The sequence below is a fragment of the Aquarana catesbeiana genome, linkage group LG03 (genome assembly GCF_042186555.1).
Source record: "Aquarana catesbeiana isolate 2022-GZ linkage group LG03, ASM4218655v1, whole genome shotgun sequence".
Classification (NCBI taxonomy): Eukaryota; Metazoa; Chordata; class Amphibia; order Anura; family Ranidae; genus Aquarana; species Aquarana catesbeiana.
In genome coordinates this window covers 535678612-535693286 of record NC_133326.1, presented here as the reverse complement: position 1 = coordinate 535693286, position 14675 = coordinate 535678612, and the positions used below count along the sequence as shown (strand labels likewise).

The window sequence follows — 14675 nt, the reverse complement described above, 5'->3', positions numbered from 1 at the left end:
TTCTTGATACCCTCAAATCACTGCTCACTAGATGTAGCCTGGGGGAGGTAGGTCATTGAATGGTTTGGGAAGGAGAAGAGGGGGGGGGGGTCATTGCATTTTTGTTTTCAGTGTATAAGATATTAAACTGATATTTTATACCTCTGTCTTTCTATATTCATAAAATCTAAATACAACACAGGGGGCGGACATGACACTGCTTTCTCAGATAACTGCAGATTCTCTAGAAAACAGTGTGCGCTTTCAGGGTCCCTGCCTATGATTGAAAGGACATTGTGAGCTGGGGAGGGGGGAGGAGCCAGTGCTCTGCAGAGGGAGAAGTCATTGCCCCACATACACTTGTGGGTGTCATTTTTTTTCTATTATATTATAAACAAAGCAGATAATTAGAGCCTAAAAAAACACAAACGGGAGCCAAGAGCACCACCTGCAGCATCGTGGTGAAAACACAAATATCCATATACATTATTTCATAATGACCTTCCTAAAAAAACTATTTTACCTAAACATTTTATTTTTTAAGAATAAAGAAAACATACAAAACTGCTATACATTCCTTTTAAAGTGAAAATCTTCATGTTTTTTAGCGAGAAGGGTGGTGCCATCATTGTTTAGCCATTATCCAGGGTCACCATCTACCGCCTGGGCATAGATGTCAGATCAGGGATAGCACAATCATGTAAAATCCTGGTACCTGTGCAGTTCTTGGCTGTGATACAGATCAGCCGCTGCTGCACCTTTTCACCTTGAGACTTGTTGCAAAGTTACAATGATCTTATTGCTTGGGGAGGGGAGACTAAGACAGGCAATAGACGGTGCAAATTCACATGATTCCCCTATCAACACAAACCGTGCTGACAGGGGAATCCCTGGTGCTGAGACATTGTATTCTCCTGGTGGAGGGGCTGGGGTAGCTGTCCCTGCTGGGAGAAGACAGATTATTGCTAGCGGCTATAGCAGCCGCTAGCAATAATCACAAGTAAAATCCAGCAGACTGGTTGTACCCAAGTTGATCGATCGATCAACTTGGTACATTCAGCCTGCCCATACTCAGTTTAATTCTCGGCCGGTTCCTGCTGAACCAGCCAAGATTCGAACTGTCTATGGCAGGCCTATGGAAATGCTTCTGTCTGCCTGCAGAAGGTTGATAGCATTATCTCAGCATAGGCAAGGTCACTAAATGAGTGAAGCCCAAGGTAGACAAGCCTAAGGTAGTCTTTTTTTTTTTTTTAGAGAAAAGGTGGAATGTTTCTGAAAAATCATACTGTTGCTGTATACAGTATTGTAATATGTCAGGGATTTATTCATGTAGACGTTTAAAGGTACTGACAGGTACACTTTAATGTCAATCCCTGTCCACACTATAATCTCAAAGACACTTACATGACATCTTATTAGTAAATTAGTTGCTCTGTGCTCATTGACACTGTACTGATAAATAGGGAAGTGATTGTAAGTCCAGATTGCTGCATATCATATGGACTTAGCATTGTGTTTCTACTACAGATGATCCCTACAATGACTGTACAGCGGGGTAACTGTAATGCCCCGTACACACGGTCGGATTTTCCGACGGAAAATGTGTGATAGGACCTTGTTGTCGGAAATTCCGACCATGTGTGGGCTCCATCACACATTTTCCATCGGATTTTCCGACACACAAAGTTTAAGAGCAGGCTATAAAATTTTCCGAGAACAAAATCCGTTGTCGGAATTTCCGATCGCGTGTACACAAATCTGACGGACAAAGTGCCACGCATGCTCAGAATAAATAAAGAGATGAAAACTATTGGCCACTGCCCCGTTTATAGTCCCGACGTACGTGTTTTACATCACCGCGTTCAGAATGATCGGATTTTCCGACGACTTTGTGTGACCGTGTGTATGCAAGACAAGTTTGAGCCAACATCCGTCGGAAAAAATCCTAGGATTTTGTTGTCGGAATGTCAGAGCAAAGTCCAACCGTGTGTACGGGGCATTACAGTGCAACAAATGCGGTCACTGTGCAGTGTGTATAAAGAATAATTAGGGGGGGGGGCCCAAGTCATATAGGATGGGGCACCAAGGCAAGGACATTGTCAGACTAATCCCTTAGATCTGGCCGCTGAGTGGCCATGCTGTGTCCGCTGCCTAACAAGCAAATTGTCAGTACTGTCTGACGTGAGATCCCTGGAGACAATTTATCATGCGATCAGATCCGACACTTCACAGGAAAAGCTGCAAATTAGTGGAGTCCTCTGCCCGAAGAACAGGCTGAACTGGCCATGAACTTCGGCAAACGCAGCTCAGCCTGGGCGCTGGTCCCGGGAACATTGCCTGCGGGGGAACCATTAATATTCAACATTTAGTGCCTAGGATTCTGTGTCGAAGATAGAGGCCAGCACGCTCTCACAGCGCCTAGATGGAACTCTGTGCTTCTTGCAACTATGTTAGCTAGCAGACGAATGTAAATTACCCAGTCACAGAGCGTTCTATGCGTGTGACAACATGCATGTACACAGCATGTGTGGTACATGATGACGTGTACACAGGGTGGCAATGGCAGCTCTGTTCTGACTGATTGCCTTTAATTTGTGAAACATTAGGAGAGGGACAGTAAAGTGCAATCACTGTGAGACAGTAATGCCGCGTACACACGATCGCACATTCCGACAACAAAATCCATGTTTTTTTTCTGATGGATGTTGGCTCAAACTTGTCTTGCATACACACGGTCACACAAATGTTGTCGTAAATTCCGAATGTCAAGAGCGCGGTGACGTACAACACGTACGACAAGCCGAGAAAAATGAAGTTCAATAGCCAGTGCGGCTCTTCTGCTTGATTCCGAGCATGCATGGAATTTTGTGCGTCGGAATTGTGTACACACGGAAAATGTCCGATGGACCCTACACACAGTCGGAATTTCCGACAACAAGCTCCCATCGAACATTTGTTGTCGGAAATTCCGGCCGTGTGTACGCGGCATAAGAAGCACACCCTGCATATCTATTGAGTCACTGTTGTGGCACCTTTATAAAACAGTAGACTCTTTTCATGATTTATCTTGTAATTGGTTTTATCTCAGCAGTTGTTTGGCAGGGAAGAGGACTTAATGAAAATCGCAATGCGATTCAGATGTTATGGTGCTATAATAAATGGCTAAATGTTTGTGTACCCCTCTAATTATCCAGGAACTACCCGCTCATGGCGCCATAATGAATGCTTTATTGATTTACTGTGCATATGCAGTATCTCAAATAAGGGTGACACTGTGATCTCAGGATACAGCATAATGGGGCCTGAGGTCTACAATGCGGGACTGTCTCAGCAAATCCAGGACAGTTGGCATCTATGCATATGTATACTACATAGCATAGCTACATAGTTACATAGCAGGTGAGGTTGAAAAAAGACACCAGTCCATCAAGTCCAACCTATGTGTGTGATTATGTATCAGTATTACATTATATATCCCTGTATGTTGCGGTCATTCAGGTGCTTATCTAATAGTTTCTTGAAGCTATCAATGCTCCCCGCTGAAACCACCGCCTGTGGAAGGGAATTCCACATCCTTGCCACTCTAATGCCGCGTACACACGAGCAGATTTTACGGCAGACTTTGCCCGGCGGACGGGATTTCGTCAGATAATTAGATCGTGTGTGGGCTCCAGCGGACTTTGTTTTCTCAAAAGTTGGACGGACTTAGATTTGAAACATGTTTTAAATCTATCCGTCGAACTCGAGTCCGGTCGAAAAGTCCGCTCGTCTGTATGCTAGTTCGACGGACAAAAAGCCACCCTAGGGCAGCTATTGGCTACTGGCTATGAACTTCCTTGTTTTAGTCCGGTCGTACGTCATCACGTACGAATTCGACGGACTTTGGTGGATTGTGTGTAGGCAAGTCCGTTCATTCAGAAAGTCCGTCGTAAAGTCCGTCGAAAAGTCCGCTGGGCAAAGTCTGCTGTAAAGTCCGACCGTGTGTACGCGGCATTACAGTAAAGAACCCTCTACGTAGTTTAAGGTTAAACCTCTTTTCTTCTAATTTTAATGAGTGGCCGCAAGTCTTGTTAAACTCTACATAGCATTGACAAATCAGATTGTATTGTTTTAAATGGCTTAATGCTGGCTGGAATGACACTTTGTGTAATGGCTGCAATACTCCAATATTTTCCAGCTCCAGGCTGAGCGCTTTATTCTGATTACAAGCACGCTCTAGAAACTTTTCATGTCCATGAATTGCATTGTTTGTAATGGCTGGGCACCCCTGCAATGTACTTACCTGATTTGGCCGGTAACAAGCAGCACGCACATCCTGCAGGCTGTCACTGATCTCTTTGGTTTCCACCGAGCGGAGAAGGTAACAGATTTCTTTCACGGCTCCAAGAAGACCTTCAATGCCAGTGTGCTAAAAAAATATGTGAGCAGAATGTTCATTAGTCAAGGATGATTGGAAATACCCGTCATAAATGGGGGCTGGGGGTAGGAGGGAGCTTGTGGTGGTAATTCGTTGGGGATTGGGGGATAGGGTTGAAGTCATGGGGTTTTCGGAGGATGAGGTTGGATTTTGTGGGGTTTATGGGGATGTTCTCACCTGGTCATAGAGGAAATGTAGCACTCTCTCCTCATATTGGCAGATGGCACTGCGGAGTCTCTTTCTGGAAGGGAAGAAGACCTGTTAACCCCAATGAGACAGTATGGGAAAAGGGAGCAGCAGAACTTTCTCCATGTTGGAAACTCCAGACAGCTGCCTGTTTGGACGAATCCCGACCATCCGTCCTGATCATAGGATCTTATCACAGAACAGTTGGTAAGATTGCATTTGTTAGATAATGTGACAAAGGTACCTGAGAGGAATTAGTCACTCAGGACAGAGGGCACCATGACCAAATACTGCCGCTATGTATCTCTTACCTTTAGGTGGGCTTGTCATTACTATCTTAATAAATCATGACGGCTCATTGTCACAAAATCACATTATTTTGAGACAAAATTATGCTAAAGTTCAGAAAGTTCCCAGCTAGCATTGTTGGTGTTTCATGTAATTAGAGACTCTATTATTTTCATTCAGACAGACCCTAACTGGTAAACTTGCAGCTGTGCAGCTCTACTAAGCAAAGCCATGTATGTAAATATGGCCATCCCATCCACATACTATATATAAGTACACATTATATACTGTACATACACAGCATTATATGAACTCACATTAAGCTGATCACATTCACACACGTTTGTAGGAAAACGTGTAAAAGACCGGAGTTCTAAAACATCTCATCAGTGTGTCAGTCCTTCCTTGGGAATGGTGGGAGGGGATTCTGGATCCCCATTTGGTTATCTTACAAAGCACTACTTTGATTTACTTTCTATTAAAGCTGAACTCTAACCTTTGGATTTGTTTTGGGTGGAGTACAGAAGGCGAGATCAACCCCTTGCTTGCTGGGGAAATGTTTTCATCTGGTGACAGGTGTCAAATGGAATAAGAAGTGAGGAGAAATCCCTTCAATAAGGACAAGGATGACAATAAAATTAAACAAAGGGCCAACCTTTCTGCACTCCAACCTATATTAAACCAAAGGTTAGAGTTGGGTTTTAAGCTCCTCATATTTATATAATTACTCAAATTCCTCCAAATGGCCCCCTGAGAGGGACAGAGTCATTGAAGTGTCACATTTTACACAACGCTTCAGCTGTGATTGGCTGCTTACCCAAGCTCTGTCCAGTAGTGGGAATGTTCCTGTCGGTCACTGAGCTCCAGCTGCTTCAAATCATCCTCAACCTATAAGATATAAGAAGACAATGAGGAGGGTACGACAGATTACTGATTTCATCACTATTTTCCAGATCATTTACTCCACCCTAAACAGGGCCCATCCATTAAGGGCACATGGGCGCCCCCCTTATGCTTGCCGACGCCACCCTATCCATGCGTCCGGCCCCATGCAGGATGCCGGGCGCATGAATTACAGTGGTGGGGGTGTTTTTTTAAGCACCTGATTAGAGTCAGAGGCTCTAATAGGCTTAAAAATAAGGTGGGCTCCGAACACAGAGCACTGCGTCCAGAGTCCACCCAGGTGTGTTGCAATTGCAAATGAATATTCGCTGTTGTAACCCTGATCCTCCTCCCGGCCAATCAGGAAGCGGGTCTGAAACCCGTCACCCGATTGGCTGAAAGGTCAGGCGATCCTATTGGACACCTAGGAGGATGGGAGGAGACGCACGGCGGAAGCGAGGAGGAGAAAAAGACACAGGAGCCCGATGCCCGTCGCTGCCTGACCCTGATGGTTATTTGCCTTTAGATTATGCAATTGGTTATTGTGTCACTATTTGATAGAAATGTTCTCAATTTTGCCATTTTTACAGATCAATCAATCGATCTGACTGTATTTCAGTAGTGGAAGATGTTCCAATATTCATGATCAGTATTAATCTCCAGTTTAAAGGGAAAGAAGGAATTAAACGACCCCAAGTACTGTGCAGGAAAACCAATCAGAATCTGTCCTTCCATGCTCTGACTTCAGTAAAGTGAATTCTGATAGGTCAACCAATATTGTACAGTGAATGATGGAACTCACGGATCGGGCGAGTGGAGGAGTGTCATCCCCCCCATGATGGAGCTGGAGTTGAATGCGGGACAATCTCCAGAGGTTCCAATGACTCCGCAAGCTGAATCTGCTACAAAAGGAGAAAAAAGGCTTCAGAAAAACATCAGAGACTTTTCCTGAAAGGGAAAAATTTTTTGCTTTTTTTTTTAAATACCAAAAACTTCCCTGAAACTCACATCTGCCAGAACAGAACTGATTTGATCACTATAGATGTTAATTACAGTCCATTGCTGTCATTTCCCATGGTGATGAACAATGTTTATAGAAAAAAATCAATGGACCTTACTGGCAATGAAAGGGAACACAAATCATTCATAAAAAATATTGTTTATTTACCATCATATTAAAACAGCTTATATCTCAATAAATTAAATGGCTATTAATATTATTTCTAGTATTGATTATGTAATTTGTCTATAAATCGTATGTGTTTTTTGTTATTCTTTGCACTTTTAGTGATTGCTGCTGAATTCTCATGCATCCTGAGGAAGCTAAATCAGAGAAACGCGTTGACTCCTTTCCTCATGCTGACAGTGTGAGGAGAGGTGAGCCGATAACCGGCTTGTGTAAAAGGGACATGTACACCGATAATCATGGCATTGAATATCAGTGTCCTGATTATCAGTGCAGTCCCAACAGTGCCCACCAATGCTGCCAATTTGTGCCCACCAGTGCTGCCAATCAGTGCTGCCTACCAGTGCCACCTATCAGTGGCCATCAGTGCCACCTATCAGTGCCCATCAGTGCCACCTATCAGGGCTCATTGGTGCCACCTATCAGTTCCCATCAGTGCTGCCTAACAGTGCCGCCTAACTGTAAAAATCAGTGCCGCCTATCAGTGCCCATCAGTGCCACCTATCAGAGCCCATCAGTGCCACCTACCAGTGCTCATTAGTGCCACCTACCAGTGGCCATCTGTGCCGTCTATTAGTGCTGCTTATCAGTGCCGCCTAGCAGTGCAGCCTCCTCATCAATGCCACCTATCAGTGCTGCCTATCAGTGCTCACCAGTGCCACCTATTAGTGCCCATCAGTTCCGCCTATCAGTGCCCTTCAATGCCACCTATCAGTGCCGCCTATCAGTGCAGCCTCCTCATCAGTGCCCATCAGTGCAGCCTCATCAGCGCACATCAGTGAAAGAGAAAAATTATCTGTTTGCAAAATTTTATAACAAACTATAAAAAAGTTTTTGCTTGTTTTTTTTAATCAAAATTTTCAGTATTTATTCATTTATTTAGCAAAAAAAATAAATAAAACAGTGGTGATTAAATACCACCAAAGGCAAGCTCTATTTGTGTGTGAATAAAATGCTAAAAATGTTGTTAGGGTACAGTGTTACATGATCGCCACCTATCAGTGCAGCCTCCTCATCAGTGCCCACCAGTGCCCTCTATCAGTGCCACCCATAAGTGCCCATCAGTGCCACCTATCAGTGTCGCCTCTCATCCTGCCTACCAGTGCCCATCAGTGTTGCCTATCAGTGCCCATCTGTGCCACCTATCAGTGCCCATCAGTGCCGCCTACCAGTGCCCATCAGTGCCACCTATCAGTGCCGCCTAACAGTGCCCATCAGTGCCACCTATCAGTGCTGCCTCCTCATCAGTACCCATATCACTTCCCATCAATGCCACTTATCAGTGCCCATCAGTGCTGCCTACCTATCAGTGCAGCCTCCTCATCCGTGCCCACCAGGTGCACATCAGTGCAGCCTCATCAGCACACATTAGAGAAAGAGTAAAATTACCTGTTTTCAGAATTTTATAACAAACTATGAGAACGTTTTTTTTTTTTCTTCAAAATTTTCGGTATTTATTCATTTATTTAGCAAAAACAAAAAAAAACTATGGTGATTAAATACCACCAAGAGAAAATTCTATTTGTGTGAATAAAAGTAAAAAAGTAAAAGTTTGTTAGGGTACAGTGTTGCAATTGTCATTCAAGGTGCGACAGTGCTGAAAGATGAAAATTGGCCTGGGCAGGAAGGGGGTAAAAGTGCCCAGTAGGCAAGTGGTTAATATGATTGTAAATAAACAATATTTTTTTATTGAATTATTTGTGTTCCCTTTCATTGCCAGTAAAGTTGATTCTGTGTTTTTTCTATGGATGTATATTTATGGATGTGGCAGTTGAGCGGTATATCCTACAATGATGTACAATGCTCATCTTCAGTAGACTTCTCTCCCCCCAGATACACAGAAAGGTCCCTATCCAAACACATGGGAAGATTCCGGACCTCACAGTGATGAGCCCTAATGAGATCGGAGAGTCTGTACTGGGTGACAACCTATAGGAAGAACCTTGGGGGGAGGGGAAGAATGGAATATATTTCTGCACCTCTTTCTTAAAGACTGGCCAGATGCCACTCCAGGTGAAGGGAATACTGAAACTTGTAGCTCTTATAGGAAAAATCCAGAAAGAGAAGCGGCTAAGTATAAAATATATATTTTACCCCTCTACCCTATAGGTTCATATGAGTGAAGGTAATTCTGGGACTTGTATTCCTACAGCAGCAGCTGATGAGTCCTGGTACCCAAATGTAGACAATCTAATTGCTGATTGATGGTGATGGGGAAGAGCTGACACTTAGTAGTCACACAATGCAGAAAATGATTTGTGGATAAGGAGCACCACCTGCTGGGGAATGTTAGTTCTGCACCTCACCACATCAAGCAAATGTAATTTAGAGTAATTTGTCTGTGATTGGTATAGCTCATCAAATCTCATTTTACTCACACAGACATCCAATGGAGGGGCCCCATACTGCTGTTAGGGGATCAGTTTAATATGATTTGTCATACACCTGTACGATAAGAACAGAACAATGGGGAGCAATCGGGAATCAATAAATAATTCCCAGTTTGCCTGATTGATCTGTTTCCTCTCAGTCGCTGCTCCACTTTTCACGATAGCAAATATTTTCTAGAAATCCCTCAGCTGAAATAAATGTTGGGCAGAACAGACAATCCAGTCTGTCATTTCTGCCAGTGTTCATTTTGTTGACGAAAACATTTTCATCATAGTTTTTGTCTTCGGTGACGAAAAGGAAACGAAAATAAAATTAGGATTAAGTCAATTAACAAAAATGTTGAAAATCAATTCCAATTTTCACCAGTGTTAATTTAGTGGCCGAAAATATTTTCATTGACAAAATTAACCCTGCTGCCCTGTGCACTCCCTTCATTCCTATTTACTTCCCCATCCTCACTTGCAGGTCACCTCCCCATCCCCAAAGTATAAAGCAGCCTGCCCTGTGCCATCCCTCACCCTCATTTATTTCCCCATTCCCACTTTTAGGTCACCTCCCCATCCCAGAAAAGTATACAGCACACCACTAAATTTTCTAAATCTGCTCCCCCCACATCACACATTCCTGCCCAGCTGAGTCAGTGCTCTGCTCTCTGAATCATCAATCCTTTTCCTTTCCTATGCAGTTCCACACATTACACTCATTCACACTATCTTATTGGTGCCCTCTGCTGGCCTTTTCTAACTCGATGACACGGTTTCATCCTCAACTTTAAAAAAAAAAAAAAAAAGCTCATGGCCGGGAACAGGAAGTGATGTCGGAGGCTGCTCTGGTCCTCCAAGGGCACAGAGCCAAGTGAGGGCCATCTTGCTTTCACTTGACTTCCTGCCCAGCTATCTGGGGGACCGGATCGCCAGTCTGGTAAACCCAAACACAATCGGTAAGTGGCAGGAAAGGGGGGGGGGGCACCACCTATAAAAGTGGTCCCATAATCAATCCGCTGCAAGGATCACTTTTATCTGAAAGCCGGCTGCCTAGCAAAAAAAAAAAAAAGATACTGGGGGGTTATAGTAACTAACTGTTGCCACAACCCCGTTATTTAAAGTAAAAAACATGACGTACATTTACAGTTAGGCAGTCGGCAAGTGATTAATAATAGCACAATAAACATTAAACATGTATTGTTGCACTATTACATAAGAATAAGTAGGGGCATATACTAAGCTGCTGGAAAAAAAAAAGAAAAGAAAAGTGCTTTTCTTTTTTTTTTCTTAATATTTAATGTTAGTAATATATTCAGGTAATGTGTGCAATGGCGTTACAGCAAATAGAGATTACAGTTTTTTTTTTTATTTTAAAGTTGCACTTGTTTGGTTTTATTTATAAAGACGTTATATATCACAACAGCTAAATCTGTGCCTGTGTTCTATCGAATAGTGCCCTCCTTCGCAAAGTGCAGAGAACAGAAAGGCACTCCAGCTGATTTCCCGATCAAAAATGGTATGGTATCAGAAATGGTATCTCCCGTCAAAAAAAGCCTCATACGATGTGCGCATGCGCAACAGTGACGTCACTCCAGCTGATCGGGAAATCAGCTGGAGTGCCCTTCTGTTCTGCGCATGCATGGGCACTTTTCGACGGAGGGCACAAATCGACCTGTAGTGCATGTTCAAACCTTAATACCAGAAATAATAACATGCTATTAGCTATATTATTTATTTCTGTATATAATGAGTTTGAGTTCGAGACACATGCTTAACCACTTCAGCCCCAGAAGCATTTACCCCCTTCTTGACCAGGCCATATTTTGCGATACGGCACTGCATCGTTTTAACTGACAATTGCGCGTTGGTACGACGTTGCACCCAAACAAAATTTATGTCCTTTTTCCCACAAATAGAGCTTTCTTTTGGTGGTATTTGATCACCACTGTGGTTTTTATTTTTTGCGCTATAAACAAAAAAAGAGTGTCAATTTAAAATATATATATATATATATATATATATATATATATATATATTTTTTTTTTTTACTTTATGCTATAATACATATCCAAAAATATATATATAAAAAAACAAATGTATCAGTTTAAGCCAATATGTATTTTGCTACATATTTTTGGTAAAAAAAAAAAAAAAATCGCAATAGGCGTATATTGATTGGTTTGTGCAAAAGTTATAGAGTCTACAAAATAGGGGAAAGATTTGGGAACTTTTTTTTTTTTTTAATGGTAATGGCGGCAATCTGTGATGACTGTGACATTGCAGTGGACAAATCTGACCCTAAGTGACACTTTTTGGGGACCAGTGACACCAATACAGTGGTCAGTGCTATAAAAATTCATTGATCACTGTATAAATGGCATTGGCAGGGAAGGGGTTAACACTAGGGGGCGATCAGGGGGTTAACTGTGTTCTCTGGGAGGTGTTTCTAACTGTATGGGGGATGGGCTGCCTGGGAAAAGAGAGAGATCGCTGTTCCTGATCACTAGGAACAGCAGATCTCTCTCTCCTCCCCTGTCAGAATGGGCATCTGTTTGTTTACATTGACAGATCCCCGTTCTGGCTCTCTTTCCCTTTGCGCGCTTGCAAAAGCCAGTGCACGAACCGACGTACCAGTACGTCGATTCGCGCAGCCGAGCCAACTCCAGTTGTAACCCACTCCCCAAAAAAAAAGGTTGGAAATTAGGGGCTTGGGGAGGAAGAAAATAAGTAGCACTTCAATTTTTGGGTGAAGGTCGGCTTAAAATATATTTTTTTAATATTTTAATTTCTGGCCAGCAGGTGGCACTCTTGGAGAATTTTCACATGTGTACAGGGCAAACCTTAGTTGCTTTGCTGAAAATGTCTGATGTTTACAGGGATCAAAAACCTAAACTCAAATTTGAACACAAAACAAATCCCGAGCAGTGACTCTTCCCCATTCAGAGCAACTAAGCAGCAATTCTTCCCTCTTCAGAGTAGTGACCTCTCATCCATATCTATTGACCCCTCTGCTTCCAGAGCAGTGGCTCCTCTCCCTCCAGTGATAGTGATTACTCCCCTCCATAGCTTTGAATCCCCGCTCTCAGATGAGTGGGGTTATTCCAGAATGCTATAGGGAGATAGGAGAGTTGGTTGTCAGTGGTAAATCATGAATACTGTATATATATAACTGAGATAATCAACATACAATCCACTTTCCTGTTTATTACCCCTGTAAATTATACTTTAACTAGTCTACTAAAAACTCCTGCAAAATAAACTGTAAGAGAGAAAAGTTAAAGAGTGTTTTAAGTTCCAAGTACAGTGTTAGTAAGGGTTTGTTCACATCAACATATGCACTGCTGTATTGGAATTGCTGTGCTAGCTTTTTCTTTTTTTTTTTACCCCAACTGAACATATGTCATACGCACTGCAGCGCGTTGGTGCAAACTGAAAGCATAGGACATAAAGGCAAATCGCTATTGCAGGGGGACTGCTTTGGGCATCACTGCTGGTGTGAATAAGCCCTAAAATAAAGTAGAGGAATTCATAAAGGGTGTGGCAGACACCCTTTAAAATTCGGTCAGGCCGGAACTCCAAAATTGTTAGAGACAGGTACATGAATCTGTTGGAGCCCGGCACTGAGGTTGGAGGATCCATACTGGACTCTCCTTCCTTAGTGTGCTCCCTACGCCGTCACACAGAAAGGCTTATGGCCAAGGATTTTTATTTCAATTATATTTTATTGAGGGAAATGTAGCTAAGATAAACGTTACAAAAGAAATATATCAAATATAACATGTTGCGGTCTTCCAGAGTTGTCAATTTGCCAACATTAGTATTGTAGAAGAGCATAATGCAACCGATGAGAAAAATAACATTAAAAGAATTTAAAAAAAAACAAATTAGGCTTTAAGAATTAAAAAAAAACAAATTAGGCTTTTCGGGGCAAGTCCTCCCAGTCTGTGTCTATATATCCTGTATACTGGCAGAACTAAAGCATTAAAAGGCAAGAGCTTGTTCAGAGTAAAAAATGTGGATGAGGGAATGGCAGACGGGTGTACCAAACTATGGAGAAGCATGGAGCAAAACAGGTACGTCTAGTGGAATATGTAAGGAATCAGGTGGAAAGATGGGGAAACAGTTGTTGAGATGGAAGGTTGAAGCTGAGGGAAGTATAGAGGGAGGAGAAAGTGGAGAAAGGTGTTTACTCCATCATGGCTAATTTTTGTTAAGGGGGTCATCTTCCATGATCCAGGTTTGAAACTCCGAGCAAAATAGAAACAGAGACCAGGAAGCCCAGGTTTTGGTTCTTCTCTGCCATTTTCCTGCACCAACAGATGCTCAAGGTCTCAAACAGAGTCGAGTTTACTCGCCCATTCCACAAGGAAAGGCATGGTGGAAGTTTTCCAGTGATGGCAAATAACCATTCTGACAGCCGCCAGGAAGTGTCAGAGGACATCTTTCTTAGCTGATTTGATAGGTCTGGCTAAGGATTTTTATATGTGAGGTGGGTGGGGCCTGAGAGACAAGTTCACCATCAGGTCTGCCATGCTGTTGATTGACAGCACGTAACAGTGGGCAGATCCATAGCTACTTTTCAGGCTCCGTGCACACCAGGTGCAGTGCAGAAATGCGTGAAAAGTCCTTTTCTATTAAAATTAATGGTCTGATGTCCCAGCTTCCCAGTGTATCCTATAGCGCAATACTAGCATTCGATTTCGCTGTCATATATAAAAGAGAACAGAACATACCACATCTAGTGCTCTCCATTAAAAAATATTTAATATGTGGAATAAAAGTAATGCACTTACATAAAAGGCACTTCAGCAGTGCTAGCTTAAAAATGCATGCATACATTGGCTCACGAACACAATGAGAGATGGCCACGGGATGACGTCATGCTCCAGGCTTCACCCCCCCCCCCCATCCCCCATACGCGTTACATCCAGGGAAGTGGACTTTATCAGTGGGAATCATAGGCATGGCCATACTTGAGCAACAATGTCCCCAGCATCCCTCGCCCTTTTGTTTACATTCAGCGCTGGGCTGGGGACACTCCTGGCCAACAGTTGAATAGGGCTGAGGATAGAGCCCTATGCAAGAAGCTTTCACATTTATGAGACGTTCCCAGCACATACTGTACATGCCTCCACTCAAAGCACTGGCATCTCTCTGTATGTCAGCTCAAAGCTGACCTTGATTACTGCCATTCTTTAAAAACTGTTGCAACCATAGCGACGAGTTCTTAAAGTGGCAGTAGTAAGAATCTGTCCACATGACGAAACTGGTGTCAAAATTAAGTGCAAGTAGTTTTAAAGGGAGCTACTGCCAGAAAAGTGTTGTTAATGCTTTACTGAGGGTACATAGTACCCCTACTTAT

At 42.9% G+C, this 14675-nt stretch overlaps 1 protein-coding gene across 6 annotated transcripts in view; it reads right to left on the bottom strand.

Annotated features, from left to right (window-relative positions):
- The window catches only part of PIK3C2G (phosphatidylinositol-4-phosphate 3-kinase catalytic subunit type 2 gamma), a 190933-nt gene that overhangs the window by 93129 nt on the left and 83129 nt on the right, over positions 1-14675 (bottom strand). For 5 of the 6 annotated variants that reach the window (XR_012242952.1, XM_073621371.1, XM_073621372.1 and 2 more), the window contains 4 exons: positions 6555-6654; positions 5688-5758; positions 4574-4637; positions 4262-4387 (listed from right to left, as the gene is read on the bottom strand). Coding sequence is in view for 5 of the 6 variants with exons in the window: in XM_073621371.1 (XP_073477472.1) it covers positions 4262-4387; positions 4574-4637; positions 5688-5758; positions 6555-6654 (361 nt within the window). In the remaining variant the exon portion in view is untranslated. The remainder of the gene's footprint in view (positions 1-4261; positions 4388-4573; positions 4638-5687; positions 5759-6554; positions 6655-14675) is intronic. The other variant, XM_073621373.1, reaches the window with a different exon arrangement.